Source organism: Phacochoerus africanus, chromosome 4, assembly GCF_016906955.1.
Source record: "Phacochoerus africanus isolate WHEZ1 chromosome 4, ROS_Pafr_v1, whole genome shotgun sequence".
NCBI lineage: Eukaryota > Metazoa > Chordata > Mammalia > Artiodactyla > Suidae > Phacochoerus > Phacochoerus africanus.
This window is the reverse complement of record NC_062547.1, coordinates 84,303,107-84,322,997: the sequence shown is the minus strand read 5'-3', so window position 1 is coordinate 84,322,997 and position 19,891 is coordinate 84,303,107. Positions and strand designations below refer to the sequence as shown.

The following is a 19,891-nucleotide window of genomic DNA, read 5'->3' as shown; positions in this document are numbered from 1 at the left end:
TTTTTTTCTCCTCCCTTCATCTCCTTCCCTCTAGCAACCACTTGTTTGTTCTCTAAATCTATGACTGTTTCTATTTTGTTGTATTCACTCATTTGTTTTTAGAATCCATATATAAGTGAAATTGTACAGTATTTTTTTTCTCTGACTTATTTTACCTAGCGTAATACACTCTAGGTCCATCCATGTTGTTGCAAATGGCAAGATTTCAGTCTTTCTATGGCTGAGTAATATTCCCTTATATACATGTATTGTATCTTCTTTATCCATTCATCTATTAATGGGCACTTAGGTTGCTTCCATATCTTGGCAATTGTAAATAATGCTGCAGTGCATGTGTCTTTTCTAATTAGTGTTTTTGCAGAGGATCTGCATAGACATTTTTTCCAAAGAAGACATACCAATGGCCAACAGACACATGAAAACCTACTCAACGTCACTAATCATCAGGGAAGTGCAAATCAAAACTACAATGAATGAGATACCATCTCACCCCATTAGAATGGCTGTCATCAAAAAGAAAGAAATAGGGAGTTCCCATCATGGCTCAGCGGTAGTGAACCTGACTAGTATCCATGATACTGGGGTTCAATCCCTGCTCTCATTCAGTGGGTTAAGGATCCGGCATTGCCATGAGCTGTGGCTTAGGTTGCAGACATGGGTTGGGTCTGGCGTTGCTGTGGCTGTGGCATAGGCTGGCAGCTATAGCTCCAATTCAACCCCCAGCCTGGGAACTTCCAAATGCCGAGAGTGTGACCCTAAAAAAAAAAAAAAAAAAAGAATAAATAACAGGAGTTGGGTTGTAGAAAAGGGAACCCTCATGCACTGTTGGGAATGTAAATTGGTGCAATCACTATGGAGAACAATATGTAGATTCCTCAAAAAATTAAAAATAAAACCACCATATGATCCAGCAGTCTCACTCCTGTGTATTTATATAAAGTAAATAATTACTCTCTTAATAACAAAGTTTCAAAATACATGAAACAAAAACTGATAAAACCACAACAAGAAATAGACAAATCCACAATTGTAGGAGTTCCCTGGTGGCCAAGTGGGTTAAGAACCTGGTGTCATTACTGTAGGTCTAGTTGCTGCTATGGCGTGGGTTCATTCTCTGACAGGGGAACTTCCACATACTGCAGGCATTGCCAAAAAAAAAAAAATCCATCATTATAGTCAGAGATTTCAGTAGCACTTTTTCAGTGATTGGTAACTCCTTATAGTAACTCAAAGGGGCAGAGTATCAGTTAGGATACAGAATATTTAAATAACACTATCAACCAGCTTCACCTATTTAACATTTATAGAACTTTCCACTCAGGAACAGAAGATCAGACATTCTTTCCAAATGCAAATAAGAGTATTTATCAAGATTGTATGCTTGGCCATAAAACAAGTATCAATAAATTTAAAAGGATTTAAATTTAAAAAGTCATAAATAATATTTTCTCTGACACCAAATAGAATTGAGTCAGAAATCAGTAACAGAAAAATCTCTATAAAATCTTGAAATATTTGGAAACTAAATAGCACACTTTAAAATAACCTATGGGTCAAAGAAGAAATTTAAAGGAAATTTGGAAGTGTTTTTAACTAAAATGAAAACACAATATAGCAATATTTGGAGATGTTGTGAAAAGAGTAGTTGGGGGAGAATTATAGTACTAAATGCCTGTGTTAAAAATGAAGAATAATCTCAAATCTATGACATCAGCTTCTACCTTAAGAAACTAGAAAAAGAAGAGTGAATGAAATCTAGAATAAACAAAGGAAAGGAAATAGCGAAGGAGAAAGCAAAAAATCAGTGAAATAGTAAACAGAAAAATAATGTATAGAATCAGTAAAACCATCATCTGGTTCTTTAAGAAGGTCAATAAAATAGATAAACCTCTCCCAAACTGACCAGGAAAAGAAAGAATACACAAATCACCAGCATCAGAAGTTAAGGAGATGGCATCATGACAAAGTCTACAGATATGAAGATGATAAAAGGGAATATTATGAACAACTTTTTGCCAGTACATTCAACAACTTAGATAAAATGGGCAACTTCCTTGAGACAAAAAGTATTAGAAATAATTAGGCAACCTGAATACTACCATATATGTTAAACAAATTGCATTTGTAATTAAAAACTTCCCCACCAAAAAGCAAATCAACAAACAAAAAATTTTCTAAGCCCAAATGCCTTTCATATTAGTCGGCTAAGACTACCATGACTGAATAATGCAAACTAGAAGGCTTAAACAATGGAAATATATTTTTCTCTCAATTCTGGAGGCTAAAAGTCCACAATTACGGTGCTGCAAAATTTGTTGCTGCTGAAACCTCTCTTTGTGGCTTATGGACAGTGCCTTTTTGTGTATACAGAGAGATCTAGTGTCTTTTCCTTTTTCCTTTTTTTTTTAATAAAGATATCAACCCTATTGTATTAGGGCTTCAACATATGAATTTTGAAGGACACAATTCAGTCTATAACACCTTCAGTGGTAAATTGTACCAAACATTTGAGGAAGAAATAATACCAGTTCTCCACAAACCTTGCGAAAAATTGAAGATGAGGAATTGCTTCCCAGCTCATCTTACAAGTCACTACTAAACTGATACCCAAATCAAAGATATTACAAGAACAGAAAACTGCAACTTAATATCCTTCATGAACATAGATGTAAAACTATAAACAAAATTTTGGCAACTCATACCCAGCATTACCTGATTTCAAGAATTATATATGGCTAGAGTAATCAAACCAGGATGATGCTGTTGTCAAGGCAGGGAAATAGTCAACAGAAGAGAAGGGAGTTGAGAAATAAAAAAACACAGTTTTTACAAAGGTATAAGGCCTTTGTAGTGGAGTACAATTGGGTATCCACATGACCAAGTGAGGTTTATCCCAAGGATGCTGGGTTGGCTTTACATTTGAAAATCAGTCACTGTAATTAGTTATATTAATAAGCTAAAAAATAAAAGCTGTATGATCATCCCAGATGCAGAGAAAGATTTTGACAATACCTAACATCCACTGCTGATGAAAACTCTTAGCAAACTAAGAATAGAGGGGAATTTGGCAAAGAAACAAAAACACAGCTATCATACTTAATGATCAAAGACTGAATGATTTCCCCCTAAGATCAGAAATAAAGCAAAGATGCCTGTTCTCACTACTGCTGTTGATCATTGTATTAGAGGTTCTAGCCAGTAATAGGAAGAAAAACAAATAAAAGGCATCCATGTTGGAAAAGAAGGTGTGAAACTGTCTTTAGTCACAAATGACATAATTGTCTATGTAGAAAATCTGATGTACAATAAAAGCAACTGTAAGTTTAGCAAAGTTGCAAGATACAAGATCAATATACAAATATTAATTATATTTCTGTATCCTAGCAACAAATGATTAGAAAGTAAAATTTGAAAACCAAGGAGTTCCCGTCGTGGCGCAGTGGTTAACGAATCTGACTAGGAACCATGAGGTTGCGGGTTCAGTCCCTGCCCTTGCTCAGTGGGTTAAACGATCCGGCCTTGCTGTGAGCTGTGGTGTAGGTTGCAGATATGGCTTGGATCCCGCGTTGCTGTGGCTCTAGCGTAGGCTGGCGGCTGCAGCTCCGATTCAACCCCTAGCCTGGGAACCTCCATATGCCACGGGAGCAGCCCAAGAAATAGCAAAAAAAAAAAAAAAAAATTGAAAACCAAATAATTAGGAAGTGAAATTTATACCACATTATCAAAAAACATGAGATACTTAGAAATAAAATTTGGCAAAAGATACAGAAGACAGGTACATTAAAGCCTACAAAATGTTATTCAGAGAAACCAAAGAAAACTTGATGGAGTGAAATGAAGGGATATAGCTTGTTCATCATTCAGAAGACTCAATATTGTTAGGATGTTATTTCTTCTCAGATATTAATTATTGATTCTACGCAATACCAATTAAAATCCCTGTAGGGTTTTTTTTTTTTTTTTTGGTAGAAATTCAAAAGCTGGTTAAAATTCATACAGAATGCTAAGGACCTAGAATAGACGAATAAGACTAGTAAGACTAGTAAGACAACTAGTCTTACTGTTCTAGAATAGTAAGACAACTCTGTCTAGAATAGTCTACTAGTCTAGAATAGTGAGACAACTCTGATAAAGAACAGAATTAGAGGGCTGACATTACCTGATTTCAAGAATTATATATGGCTTGAATAATCAAACCAGAACAATGTTGTTGTCAAGATAGGGAAATACGTCAACAGAAGAGAAGGGAGTTGAGAAATAAAAAAACACAGTTCTGACAAGGGTACAAGGCCATTGTAGTGGAGGACAATTGGATATCCACATGCAGCAGAATGTTATTGTGTGTCTTTCTCTGTATTCTAAGAGTGTTGATTTTTGTTTTGGCCAGCAAGTTACTGGAAGATCATATTGATCCTTTGTCTACTTTTTAAAAAACCTTGTTAGGCAGGTCTAGTGTAGGCCTTAGTCTAGGACCAGTTTAGCCCTGCTGCTGAGATATGACCCATTAAAGGTCTCTGAATGCCCAGTTTTCAGCAGGGTCTCTCTCCTCAGGCTGGCAGGAATGTGATTGTCTCCCAGGCTGTGTAATCTCTAAAATGTGTTAATTTATCATTCCCAAGTAGTTGTTCTTGCCCATCGTGAAGATTCACCCCATAAATGTTCAGTATAGTGTTCAGATAACAATTCAAGGAGCCCTTTTTATAGATTTCTGGTACCTTTTCTTTACTCCCTCATTCCTGGTGCCTTGCCCTGCAAATTCTGTTCACTCCCAGCCTCCCCAAATTCTAATCTGTGTCTCCTTAGCTCAGCGGAATCACCTTGTTTTGTTTGTGTGATATTCTGAAAAGCCTCCAGACAAGAAGCTGGAGTGACCTTAGAGCTCACTTCAGTGTTTGCCTTCACTCAGGGGAGTCATGGATCCGAACTACCTATTTTCCTGTCTGAATATTGGGGTTTTTGACCCCCATGTATTTTGCCTAATTTTCTAGTTGATTACATTGGGAGGGCAAGTCATGACTGGAAGTGAATGTCTTTCACAGCTTAGTTTTCGTTGAAAATTTTTGTGTTCTTCTTAATGTTCTTTTAAATAAATCACATAGTTACAATAGCAAGTACAACTGGCAAAGACTGATCTGGGTGTAGACTATTGATTTTTGCATATAGTTTGGCTGGTGGGAGCAACATGCTTTGTAGCCTGGGGTGGAGGAAGGTATCCACAGTAGTTGGTTTGTTTTATGTTGGAACTGAATGGAGAGAATCAAAAGCAAAGCAGGAGTTCCCGTCGTGGCTCAGTGGTTAGCGAATCCAACTAGGAACCATGAGGTTGCGGGTTGATCCCTGGCCTTGTCACTGGGTTAAGGATCCAGCGTTGCCGTGAGCTGTGGTGTAGGTTGCAGATGCGGCTCAGATCTGGCTGTGGCTCTGGTGTAGGCTGGCGGCTACAGCTCCGATTGGACGGACTCCTAGCCTGGGAACCTCCAGATGCCGCGGGAGCGATCCTAGAAAAGGCAAAAAAAAAAAAAAAAAGCAAAGCAGTTAAATTGTGGCCCATTAGGTAATCTGCTGCAGTACCCAATTACCTTTCTAAAGTTTTAGAAGGGGGCAGGTTATTTGGATCAGAACTGGAAAAGCCATCATTAGAGCTATTCTGAAATTCAGGAAAACCAAATGAGTGTTATCTTTAAAAATTGACAGGATTTGAATTATCTAAATGAGGAGTTTCAGTATTTTAGGAGGCACAGTGGAGAAATGATACTTGGTGTACATAACTTGGAAAATTATTTCAATTGTCTTTCCCACCTTAGGAAAATCAAAACTATTGTAAAGATCAAGATCATAGTTCTTTAATTTCATGACAATTATTTTGAACAAAGGAAGAAAATCTAACATTCTCTCTTCTGGTCTTGCTGGAGTTAATTTTTGTATCTTATATGCTGAGATTTTTCTCTGCATGGTTTTATAAGACATTTTGGTATTGTAACATTTGCTGGGGTTTAATAATATCTAATTCTAGATTTAAATAATCTCTTTCATCAGAACTTTTAAGAAAAATAATCTTGGTCTTCTCATATTTCCCCCTTTCCTGAAGTTTAATCAACGTGAACTGCTTATATGATTTATAACTTACTCAAATGTTTTCAAACTAAAGACATGTGTCTCTTTCACCTTTTTGATGTAGATACCATTATAGTTGAGTTAATGAATGAAATACTCCTTCATAATATAGTAGACCTCTGTTCCAGAATGTTAACTGGATTCATTCTTGTATTCCTCTTCATTTTCAAATAAAGATGATTAATTTTTTGTTTTCTTTTGTTCATTCTTTCATTTCAGAAAAAAAGAAGATGAATGAATTATCTCTTTCTAAGATTAACCGGAGAAACATTTTTGGAGAGAACTTGCTGTATAAGGCTGCTCTGAACAATGATACTGATCTTGTTCATCACTGTATAAAAAAAGGTGCAGATGTTAATCAACCAAGTCATGCTGGTAGGTTGTGGTTACCACCTATAGTTATCTTGATAGTGGTTTGTAGTTTCAGCTGAGTCATCACTGTGAAAGTATGTCACAGTAGGCCTAAGGCAGGTGTCAAACAGAAAGCTTCCAGGCAGTTTTTCTTTTTCTTTCTTTTTTTTTCAATTTTACTTTATTTATTTATTTATTTTTATGGCTGCACCCAAGGCATATGGAAGTTCCTAGGCCAAGGACAGAATCCAAGCCACAGCTGTGACCTACACCACAGCTGCAGCAATGCTGGATCCCTAACACACTGCGCTGGGCCAGGAATTGAACCTGTACCTCCGCAGCAATCTGAGCCACTTGCAGTTGGATTCCTAACTCACTGAATCATAGCAGGAACTTCTGTTTAACAGGTTTTTTTTTTCTCACTTTTTTTTGGGGGGGGGGTGTCTCTTTGCCTTTTCTAGGGCCTCACCTGCAGCACATGGAGATTCCCAGGCCAGGGGTCCAATTGGAGCCGCAGCTGCTGGCCTATGCCACAGCCACAGCAATGCCAGATCTGAGCCACATCCACGACCCACACCACAGCTCACAGCAATGCCAGATCCCCAACCCACTGAGCGAGGCCAGGGATCAAACCTGCAACCTCATGGCTCCCAGTCGGACTTGTCGACCACTGAGCCACGATGGGAACTCCTCTCACTTATTTTTTAACTCGAATTTTATTACATTTGTAGTTGTGCAACAGTCATCACAACCCAATTTTACAGCATTTCTATCCCAAACACCTAGCCCATCGATTACCCCCACCCAGAACCTGTCTCCTTTGGAAACTGTAAGTTTTTAAAAGTCTGTGAGTCAGTATCTGTTCTGCAAAGAAGTTCATTGTATCTTATTTTATTTTGTCTTTTTGTCTTTTTGGGGCCGTACTGCAGCATGTGGAGGTTCCCAGGCTAGGGGTTGAATTGGAGCTGTAGCTGCCAGCCTATGTCACTGCTACAGCAACATCAGATCTGAGCCTCGTCTGCTATCTACACCACAGCTCACAGCAACATCAGATCCTTGACCCACTGAGCAAGGCCAGGGATCGAGCTCGCATCCTCATGGATGCTAGTCTGGTTCGTTACCTCCTAAGCCACGATGGGAACTCCCTGTATCTTTTTTTTAGATTCCACGTATAAGTAATAGTATATGACCTCGGTGTCTCACTATCTAATAATTTCTAGGTCTGTTCATGTTGCTGCAAATTCCATTATTTCATTAATGCCATAATTTCATTACTTTTTATGACTGAGTAATATTCCATTGTGTATATGTACCATATCTTCTTTAGCCACTCCTCTGTTGTTGGACATTTAGGCTGCTTCCATGTCTTGGCTATTGTATATAGTGCTGTAATGAGTATTGGAGTATATGTATCTTTTTGAGTCATGGTTTTCTCTGGATAGATGCCCAGAAATGGAATTGCTGGATCAAATGCTAATTATATTTTTAGTTTTCTGAGGAATCTCCATACTGTTTTCTTCAGTGGTTGAACCAATTTACATTTCCACCAACAGTGTGGGAGGGTTCCTTTTTCTGCACACCCTCTCCAGCATTTATTGTTTATAGACTTTTTGATGATGGCCATTCTGGCTGGTGTAAGGTGGTACCTCAGAGTAGTTTTCATTTGCATTTCTCTAATAATTAGTAATGTTGGACATCTCTTCATGTGTTTTTAGCCATCTTTGTGTCTTCTTTGGAGAACTGTCTGTTTAGATCTTCTGCCCATTTTTGATGGTATTATTTGTGTTTTTTTTGATATTAAGCTGCAGAAAGTGTTTATATATTTTGAAGATTAATACCTTGTCAGGTGCTTCATTTGCAAATGTTTTCTCCCAATCTGTGGGTTGTGTCTTCGTTTTGTTTAGGTTTTCCTTTGCTGTGTAAAAACTTTTAAGTTTAATTAGCTCCCATTTGTTTATTTTTGTTTTTATTGTCATTACTCTAGCAGGTGGATCTGAGAAGGTATTGTTGTGGATTATGTCAGAGTGTGTTCGGCATATGGTTTCCTCTAAGAGTTTTATAGTATCCGGTCTTATATTTAGGTCTTTAATCTATTTTGAGTTTATTTTTGTGTATGGTATTAGGAAGTGTTTTAATTCCATGTTTTACATGTACCTGTCCAGTTTTCCCAGCATCACTTATTGAAGGGTTTGTGTATTCTTGCCTCTTTTGTCATAGATTAGTTGACAGTAAGTGCATGGATTTAATTCTGAGCTTTCTATCCTGTTTCACTGATCTGTATTTCTGTTTTTGTGCCATTACCACACTGTTTTGATGACTGGAGCTTTGTAGTATAGTTTAAAGCCAGGGAGCCTGTTTCCTCCAGCTCCATTTTTCCTTCTAGGATGGCTTTGGCTATTCTGCCTCTTTTATGCTTCCAAACAAACTTTAAAATATTTTGTTGTAGTTCTGTGAAAAAATGTCCTTGGCAATTTGATAGGGATTGCATTGAATCTGTAGATTGCCTTGGGTACTATATCACTTTGACAATATTGATTCTTCTAGTCCAGGAGTACAGTGTGTCTTTCAGCCTGTTTGTGTCAGCTTTGCTTTATTTCATCAGTGTCTTATAGTTTTCAGAGTACAGGTCTTTCATCTCCTTAGGTGGGTTTATTCCTAGGTATTTTATTCTTTTTGATGCAGTGATAAATGGGATTATTTCCCTAATTTATCTTTCTGATCTTCCATTGTTAGTGTATTGAACTGAAGTCGATTTCTATGTTTTAACTTTGCAGCCTGCAACTTTGCCAAATTCATTGATAAGCTCTAATAGTTTTCTGGTAGCATCTTTAGGATTTTCTAGGTATAGTGCATGCCATATGCAAAGAGTGGTAGTTTTACTCCTTTTCCAATTTGGATTCCTTTTATTTCTTTTTTCTTCTCTGATTGCTGTGGCTAGGACTTCCAAAACTGTGTTGAATTGTAGCGGTAAGAGCGGACATCCTGTCTTATTCCTGATCTTAGTGGGAATTCTTTCAGCTTTTCACCATTGAGAGTGATGTTAGCTGTGGGTTTGTTATACATGGCCTTTATTATGTTGAGGTATGTTCCCTCTGTGCCCACTTTCTGGAGAGTTTTTATCAGGAATGGATGTCTCTTCCTCCCTTCCTTCCTCCCTCCATCCTTCCTTCCCTCCCTCCCTTTTTTTTTTTTTTTTTTTTTTAAATTCTTTAGGGCTGCACCCACGACATAAAGAAGTTACCAGGCTAGGGCTGGAATTGGAGCTGCAGCTGCTGGCCACAGCCACAACAATGCCAGATCCAAGCCGAGTCTGCGACCTACACCACAGCTCACAGCAACACCGGATCCTTAATTGACTAAGTGAGGTCATCGATTGAATCTGCATCTCATGGATACCAGTCAGGTTTGTAATCCATTGAGCCACAACAGGAACTATGAGGCAATTTTTCTACTTATAGTGCTTCACCATCATCTCCCAGGGAAGTGCTAAGATAGGGGAGGGAGACAGGAGAAGAACACTGTATTTTATCTTCAAAGGTTATGCCTGCCTGGGACCCAGCTGGTGGGCCCTGTGTTATGGCATTACATGAAAGGATGGGGTTACTAGAGCTGGCCTGCTCTCTTTGTATGGGCATCGTTACTAGGAGACTAAGCTTTTAGTGAAAGAGAGATGAGGTACAAAACTGAAAGAAGCTAATGTTACATTGAGCTTTGAGGAACACTGATGATAAAATGGTAGGTGTACAGCAGGGGCAATGGCCGGGGAAATGGAGAGAACAGACTATGAAGTAGAAAGGGTGGGGAAGAAAGCTCAGAAAGAACAGTCTTTTTGCAAGCCTGGATCTCTGGTACATCTTGCTGCAGGGAGAACCTACCTGACATGTTCACCTGGAAATAAATGATTTCTTTCTTTTTCTTTCTTTCTTTTTTTTTTCTTTTTTCTGTCTTTTTGCTATTTCTTTGGGCCACTCCCATGGTACATGGAGGTTCCCAGGCTAGGGGTCAAATCGGAGCTGTAGCCACTGGCCTACGCCAGAGCCACAGCAACGCGGGATCCGAGCCGCGTCTGCAACCTACACCACAGCTCACGGCAACGCCGGATCATTAACCCACTGAGCAAGGGCAGGGACCAAACCTGCAACCTCATGGTTCCCAGTCGGATTCGTTAACCACTGCGCCACGACAGGAACTCCTTTCTTTCTTTCTTTTTATGGTCCAGGGCTTTGTTCTTTTTTAAAAAAAAAAATTTTACTATGGTTGATTTACAATGTTCTGTCAATTTCTGCAGTATAATAAATGACTCACCCATACATATATATATTATTTTTCTCACATTATCTTCCATCATGTTCCATCACAAGTGATTAGATATTCTTCCCTGTGCTATACAGCAGGATCTCATTGCTTATGCACTCCAAATGCATATAGTTTGCATCTACTAACCCCAGATTCCCAGTGCATCCCACTCCCTCCCCCTTGGCTGAGTCTGCGACCTACACCACAGGTCTGTTCTTCATGTCCATGAGTTTGTTTCTTTTCTGTAGATAGGTTCGTTTGTGCCATATGTTAGATTCCAGATATAAGTGATATCATATGGTATTTGTCTTCCTCTTTCTGACTTACTACACTTAGTATGAGAGTCTCTAGTTCCATCTGTGTTGCTGCAAATGGCATTATTTTGTTCTTTTTTATGGCTGAGTGGTATTCCATTTCATAGATGTACCACATCTTCTTAATCCATTCATCTCTCAGTGGATATTTAGGTTGTTTCCATGTCTTATTTATTGTGAATAGTGCTGCAGTGAACCTAAGGATGTATATATCTTTCTCAGTGAAAGTTTTGTCTGGATATATGCCCAGGAGTGGGATTGCTGGATCAAATGGTAGTTCTATTTTGTTTTCTGAGGTACCTCCATACTGTTTTTCATAGTGGTTTTTCCAATTTATATTCCTACCAACAATGTAGGAGGGTTCTCTTTTCTCCGTATTCTCTTCAGCATTTGTTTATGGTAGATTTAATAATGTAGGCCATTCTGACCAGTGTGAAGTGGTACCTCATTGTAGTTTTGATTTGCATTTATATGCCCTTTTTGGAGAAATGTCTGTTCAGGTCTTCTGCCCATTCATCAATTGGATTGTTGGCTTTTGTGCTGTTAAGCTATATGAGTTGTTTGTATATTTTGGACATTAAGCCCTTATCAATGGCATCGTTTTGCAAGTATTTTCTCCTATTCTGTAGGTTGTCTTTTTGGTTTTGTTTTTTATGGTTTCCTTTGCTATGCAATAGCTTGTAAGTTTGATTAGATCACACTGGTTTATTTTTGTTTGTATTTCTATTGTCTTAGGAGACTGACCTAAGAAAACATTTGTATGGTTGATGTCAGAGAATGTTTTGTCTACGTTCTCTTATAGGAGTTTGATGGTGTCTTGTCTTATGTTTAAGTTTTTAAGCCATTTTGAGTTTATTTTTGTGCATAGTGTGAGGGTGTGTTCTAGTTTCATTGATTTAATGTAGCTGTCCAGCTTTCCCAGCACCATTTGCTAAAAAGACTGTCTTTTTCCCATTTTATATTCTTGCCTCTTTTGTCAAAGATTAATTGACCATAGGTTTCTGGGTTTATTTCTGTGTTGTCTGTTCTATTCCATTCATCTCTATGTCTGCTTTTGTGCCAGTGCCATACTGTCTTATTTACTATAGCTTTGTAATATTGTCTGAAGTCTGGAAGAGTTATGCCTCCTTCTTGGTTTTTGTTCCTCAGGATTGCTTTGGCAGTTCTGGGTCTTTTATGGTTCCATATACATTTTTGGATTGTTTATTCTAGTTCTGTTTAAAATGTCGTGAGTAATCTGATAGAGATTGCATTGAATCTGTAGATTGCTTTGGGTAGTATGATATTTTAATGATAATTCTTCCAATCCAGGAACATGGAATATCTTTACATTTCTTTGAATCCTCTTTAATTTCCTTGGTTTGTGTTTTACAGTTCTCAGGTTTATTCCTAGGTATTTCATTTTTTGAGGTGTGATTTTAAAAGGTATTTTTATATTCTTTCTCTGATATTTCAATGTCGCTATGGAGAAATGCAACCAATTTCTGAATGTTAATCTTGATTCCTGCTACTTTGCTGAATTCATTGATCAGTTCGAGTAGTTTTTGTGTGGAGTCCTTAGGGTTTTCTATATATAGTATCATGTCATCTGCATAGAGTGAAAATTTTACCTCTTCTTTTCCAGTTTAGATACCTTTTATTTATTTTCTTTGTCTGATTGCTGTGGCTAGGACTTCCAATACTGTGTTGAATACCACTGGTGAGAGTGGGCATCCTTGTCTTGTTCCACATTTTAGTTGGAAGGCTTTCAGCTTTTCTCCATTGAGTGTTATATTGGGCCATGGATTTGTCATGAATGGCTTTTATTATGTTAAGGTATGTTCCCTCTATAGAAACTCTGGAAAGAGTTTTTATCATGAATGCATGTTGTATTTTGAAAAATGCTTTCTCTTCATCTATTGAGGTGATTGAACATGTGGTTTTTGACTTTTCTTTTGTTAATGAGGTACATGACAGTTGTTTTGCATATATTGAACCATCCATGTGAAATTGGGATGAATCCCACTTGGTCATGGTATATGATATTTTTTATATGTTGTTGGATTTGGTGGCCAAAAATTTTGTTGAGAATTTTTGTGTCTGTACTCATCAAAGATAGTGGCCTATAGTTTTCTTTTTTTTGGTAGTTTCTTTCTGTGGTTTTGGTATTAGGGTGATGATGTGGCTTCATAGAATTTTGGGAGGAGTCTTCCTTCTTCTTCAACCTTTTAGAAAAGTTTAAGAAAGATGGGTATAAGTTCTTCTTTGTGTATTTGGTAAAATTCACCTGTGAAGTCTTTTGCTCCTGGACTTTGGTTTGTAGGGAGTGTTTTTATTACATATTCAATTTCATATCTAGTGACCAGTCTGCTCAATTGATCTGTTTTTTCTTAATTCAATTTTGGTGGGCTATATGTCCCTGGAAAGTTGTCCATTTCTTTTAGGTTGTCAAATTTGTTGACATATAATTGTTCGTAGTATTCTCTTATGTTTTTTTATATTTCTGCATTATCTGTTGAGATTTCTCCTTTTTCATTTCTTATTTTGTTTATTTGAGTTCTTTGCCTCATCTTCTTGGTGAATCTGGCCAGAAGTTTGTCAGTTTTGTTTACCCTTTCAAAAAAACAGCTCTTGGTTTTATTGATTTTTTTCCATTATTTTTTTGAATCTCTATTGTATTGATTTCATCTCTGATCTTTGTGATTTCCTTCCTTCTGCTGACTTTAGGTTTTGTTTGTTCTTTTTTCTAATTCTTTTCTAATTTAAGTTGTTCGTTGTAGATTTTTCCTTTTTGAGGAAGACATGTATTTCTATGAAGTTCTAAGCACTGCTTTTGTAGCATCCCATAGATTTTGAATGGTTGTATTTTCATTATCATTTGTCCCAAGGTATTTTTTAATTTCCCTTTTCATTTCCTCATTGACCCATTGGTTTTTTAGTAGCATGTTTTTTAGTCTCCATGTATTCAGTTTTTCCTCATTTCTTTTCCTGTGGTTGATTTCTAGTTAAATGCCATTGTGGTCAGAGAAGATGCTGGAAATAATTTCTTTATTCTTAAATTTGTTAAAGGTTAGTTTTGTGTCTTGGTATGTGGTCAGTCCTTGAGACTGTTCCATGTGCACTTGAAAGGAATGTATATTCTGATATTTTTTAGTGTAAATGTCATGAAAATGTCATTGAGGTCTAGCTTTTCTATTGTATCATTTAGGATCTCTGTTCTCTTATTGATTTTCTGTCTAGAGGATCTGTCCGTTGATGTGAGTGTGGTGTTGAATTCTCCTACTATTGTGGTATTCTCATCAATTTCTCCTTTATGTGTGTTAGTATTTTTTTTTTTTTTTGTATTTGAATGCTCCTGTATTAAGGGCATATGTATTGACTAGTGTCATATCCTCTTGAGTCAATCCTTCTATCATTAAATAGTGTCCTTTTTTGTCTTTCTTTATGACCTTCATTTTAAAATCCATTTTGTATAATATGAGTTTTACAACTCCTGCTTTCTCATCTTTTCCATTCACATGAAATATCTTTTTCCATCCCCTCACTTTCAATTTATATGTGTCCTTTGCCTTAAGGTAAGTCCCTTATAGGCAACATATTTTAGCATCTTTTTTTTTTTATCCAGTCTGCCACTCTTTGTCTTTTGATTGGAACATTCAGTCCATTGATTTTTTAAGGTAATTATTGATAAATATATACTTATTGCCATTTTAAACCCTGTTTTCCAGTTGATTCTATGTTTCTCTTTTGTTCCTTTCTCCCTATCTCTCTCTCTTTTTTTTTTTTTTTTGGTTGAATGATTTCCTTTTATTTTGTGCTTGGGTCCTCATTCTTTTAGTTTTTGTGACTGTATTTTTTGGTTCTGATTTGTAGTTGCCCTGTTTTTCAAGTATGTTAACTCTTGTTGCTTTAGCCTAATAGTCATGTGGGCTCAAACACATTACAGAAAAAGAGTCTAGATATGAAAATCTAGAAAATGTGGGTACTTTCCTTACCCACATTATGATTTTGTTGTCCTTTTTTAACATCTTCATGCTTGTCATTTTGCTGTTCCTTGTGTTTATCATTGCTTTTATAATAGTTTTTTTTTTTTTCCTTTCAGATCTGTATACTGGCTTACTTAATTACTTTCCAAATGTGATTTCCTTTATCCCATTTCTTCTTACTTCTTTTTTATTTAGTGGATCCCTTTCAGTATTTCTTGTAAATTGGTTTGGTATTGCTGTACTCTTTAAGTTTTTGTTTGTTGGAGAAATTCTTTATTTCTCCTTCTATTTTAAATTATATTCTTGCTGGGTATAGTATTCTAGGTTGCAAATTTTTCCCTTTTAGAACTTTGAATATATCTTTCCATTCTCTTCTGGACTGTAGTGTTTCTGTAGAGAAATCAACTGATAGCCCTGGGAGTTCCCTTATAATTAATGCTTTGGTTTTCTCTTGCTACCTTTAGAAACTTCTCTTTAACTTTTGCCATTTTTATGATAATATGTCTAGGTGTTGGTCACTTTGGATTCACCTCGTTTGGGGCTCTCTGTGATTTCTGTATTTTGATATCCGTTTGCTTTAGATTTGGAAAGTTTTCAGCTATAATTTCTTCATATTTAGTTTTGATCCCCTTTTCTTTGTCTTCTCCTTCTTCAATCCCTGTTATGCATAGATTGGCTTGCTTTATATTATCCCATAGATCTTTTATATTGCTTTCATTTTTTTAATTTGGTTTTCTGACTGCTGTTCTGATTGGATGATTTCCATTATTCTATCCTCCAAGTCACTAATTAGTTCCTCTGCATTATTCATTCTGCTCTTCAGTGCCTTTAACTCTATTTGCATCTCTACAAATGAATTTTCTAATTTTTCTTGGCTCCTCTTTATATTTATGGTCTAGTTTGTTTCTAAAGTAATCTGCATTACTGTTCATATCTACTCTTAATTACTTCACATTCTCCCTTGATTCCTTCAGTATTTTCACTATCTCCTTTTTGAAGTCAGTGTCTGTTAGACTGCAGAGGTCTGTTTCATTGTTTGATCCTTCAGATGACTTATCCCGTTCTTTTAACTGGGAATGGTTCCTGAGCCTCTTCATTTTGCTAATATTTTTCTTATTCTGGGAGTTTAGGGAAACCAATTACTGTAGTGTTGTAGGGCTGTTTATATGTGAGAGCGACCCTGGGTATATTGTGAGGGTTTACTTATTTTTTTTTATTTTTTAATTTTTTTTTTTTTTTTGCCCTGAGGGTTTGGATGCTTGCTATCTCTTTCCTCTTTCTGTATTTTGAATCTGGCTTTGCCACAAGCTGTGGCATAGGTGGTAGATGTGGCTCAGATCTGGTGTTGCCGTGGCTGTGGTGTAGGCCTGCAGCTGTGGTTCCCATTTGACCCCTAGCCCAGGAATTTCCATATGCTGAATATGTGACCATGAAAAAAAAATTGTCTTTCCTCTTCTGATTCCTGTGAGAGTTTGTGTAAGATTTTTTTTTTTCTTTCCTTAAAGTTTTGACAGAACTTAGAGTGAAACTCTCTGGGCTTCTAGTTTTCTTTGTGGGAAGATTTTGATAATAAACTCAAATTCTTTAATGGATGTGGACTAGTCAGATTTTCTGTTTCATATTGTGGGTCAGTTTTGTTAAGTTGTATTTTTCAAGGGACTTTTTTCATCTAAGTTGTAGAATTTATTGGCATGGAGTTATTTATAATATTCTCTTGTTATCCTGTTAGCGTCTGCAGATCTTTAGGGATAGTTTATTTTTCATTCCTAATATTGCTCATTGCCTTCCTTCTTCCCTTCCTTCCTTCCTCTCTTCCTTCATTCCTTTTTCTTTTCTTCTTCCTTCCTACACCTAAGCTAGTTTAAGCAAGAGGATTATCAATTCTATTGACTTTTTTTCAAAGAAAAAAACTACTACTGGCTTTTCAATTTTTCTCTATTATCTGTATCATATTTTATTGATTTCTGTTCCTTTTTGGCTTCTACTTATTTTGTTTTGCCTTGTCCTTTTTTATGCTTCTTCAGTTTGAAAATGAGGTCCCAGACTTTTCTACATTCTTCCCTACTATAAGCAATTTAAAGCTTTAAGTTTCCCTTTAAATACTGCTTTTGTTGCATTCCACATTATTCATGTTTTGTATTTTTGTAATAAAATATGATGTTTTGTATTTCAGTTTGAAATAATTTTAAATTTCTTTTATGATTTCTGCTTTGACTCCAAGATTATAGTACAAGGGTCTTTTTTGGTTTTGGTTTTTTTTTTTTGGCCACACCCATGGCATGTGGACATTCCCAGGCCAGGGGTTGAACCCACACCATAGCAGCAATCCAGACTGATGCAGTGATAACACTGGATCCTTAACCTGCTGTGCCACAAGAGAACTCCTAGAAGTTGTTTAATTTTTTTTTTTCATTTTGCTTTTTAGGGCCACATTCACAGCATATGGAGGTTCCCAGGCTAGGGGTCAGATCGGAGCTGCAGCTCCCAGCCTATACCACAGCCACAGCAATGAAAGATCTGAACCACATCTGCGAGCTACACCACAGCTCATGGCAATGCCAGATCCTTAACCCACTGAGCAAGGCCAGGGATCGAACCCACGTCTTCATGAATCCTAGTTGGATTCATTAACCACTGAGCCACGAAGGGAACTCCAGAAGTTGTTTAATTTTAAAATATTTGGGGATTCTCTGATATCTTTCTGTTGTTGCTTTCTAATTCAATTCCATTCTATGACTTTGGGCCTTTTACATTTATTGAGAGTTGTTTTACTGCCTATGCCTAGGATACTGTCTTTGGTCTTTCTTGGTAAATGTCGCCTGTCCACTTCAATGTTTATTCTTCACTTGTTAGATCTTCTGTTCTATAAATGTCAGTTAGATGAAGGTGTTTGATAATGTTCACTTCATCTTGTTTTTACATATATTTTGTCAGGTCGATCTGGCATTTTCTTAGGGAGCGCTGAAATCTTAACACCTGTGATTGTGGAGTTGTCTGTTTCTCCCTTTAATCCTGTAAATTTTTGCTTCTTGTATTCTGAAGTTCTATTGTTAGGTACATACACAATTGTAATTGTCATGTCTTCTGATACATTGACCTTTTTATCAATAAGAAATATCCCTCTTTAACTCTGATAATATACTTTGTCTTGAAGGCTACTATATGTGATTAATATAGACATCCTATGCTGCTTATGTTTCCTGTCTATTTGCTAAATCATTTTATATGCTTTTATTTTCAACCTATCTATCTTTTTATTTAAAATATGTTTCATATGGACCTACGATTTTGCTTTTTGATCCATTCTGACATGGGGGTTGGGGTGCCAACCTCTTCCGCATGGTCAGAAATCCAAGTATAAGTTAGAGTCAGCCCTCTGTATCCATGGCTTCTCCTTTAACCAACTTTGGATCGTCTAGTACCGTAGTATTTATTATTGAAAGAAAATTGGTGTATAACATGAACCCACACAGTTCAAAGCCATGTTATTCAAGAGTCACCTGTATACTTCTAAACTGACTTCTATGTAGTCCTGCCGGCTGGATTACTTTAAATGGAAGTACGCTGAGCTACAAATCTATGCTCCCCGCCCCATCTTCTATGCAGAAGAGTAGCCTGCAACCAGCATTCTATATGTACTAATAATAACCCCCTCTACAGCCTTTTTATTTGAGGAGAGCAAGAATAGTTTCCAATATTTTACTTCTTTTCATATTTTTGTGTATTCGCTCCAACAGTAGGGGTAGGAATTTTATTTGTCCATCAGATTTTTTAATCCATAGATAATATAGGTTCCTTTCATGATGGGACTATCTTGTCTCATATAACCAAAATGTTTTTAAAGCAACAACTTAGAGTTTTTATTTTAAGGGCAAGCACAAACATTGTTAAGATGCCGAATAAACAGACTGTTTCTTTTTTGTGTAATAGGTTGGACAGCACTTCATGAAGCTAGCTTAGGAGGATTTTATCCGATAGTGAATGCACTGTTAAAAGGTGGAGCGGACGTAAATGTCAGAGGAATGTACCAGATCACTCCCTTGCATGATGCTGTGATGAATGGACATTATAAGGTACTGTAATTCTTTTGTTTTCAGAGCAGACATCACATCTGCAAGTATTAAAAATCCCTGGAGGAGTTCCCATCGTGGCTCAGCAGTTAACAAATCCAACTAGCATCCATGAGGACGCAGGTTCAATCCCTGGCCTTGCTCAGTGGGTTATGGATCCGGCGTTGCCATGAGCTGTGGTGTAGGTCACAAACGTGGCTCGGATCCAGTGTTGCTGTGGCTGTGGTGTAGGCCAGCAGCTACAGCTGCAGTTCAAACCCTAGCCTGGGAACCTCCATATGCTGCGAGTGTGGCCCCCCCGCAGAAACAAACAAAACCAACAACATAAAAGACCAAAAAAAAAAAATCTCTGGGACCAAGCAATAGAAAAACAGATAGGGATTCAGTTTCAGTTCATTCTGCTAATCAATACTCAGAATTTATCAGAGTTCCCTGGTGCCTCAGTGGGTTAAGGATCCTGCATTGTCTCTGCTGTGGCTCAGGTTACTACTGTGACATGGATTTAATCCCTGGCCCAGGAACTTCTGCATGCTACAGGCACAGCCAAAATAAATAAAAGAAAACCTCAGAATTTATAATAAAATTTTACCATGTAACAGCTTGGTTGTGCCTAATATGGCGAAGGCCATTTTACATGTTACTTTTAATAATTACAGAACATGTATTTTGGTTACACATAGTATTTTTTCTTAACTTCTTAAAGACTCTTTTTGTATGGTACTTTATAGGTTTTAGGAGAATGCTTTCTTCTTAGAGTGTTACACAGTCATGTCCAGTCCTT

General features: G+C 37.0%; 1 protein-coding gene across 1 annotated transcript in view; it reads left to right on the top strand.

Annotated features, from left to right (window-relative positions):
* Window positions 1-19,891, top strand: part of ANKRD31 (ankyrin repeat domain 31) — a 160,267-nt gene that overhangs the window by 51,176 nt on the left and 89,200 nt on the right. The window contains exons 11-12 of the mRNA XM_047778111.1: window positions 6,334-6,489; window positions 18,971-19,113. Coding sequence (XP_047634067.1) covers window positions 6,334-6,489; window positions 18,971-19,113 — 299 coding nt within the window. The remainder of the gene's footprint in view (window positions 1-6,333; window positions 6,490-18,970; window positions 19,114-19,891) is intronic.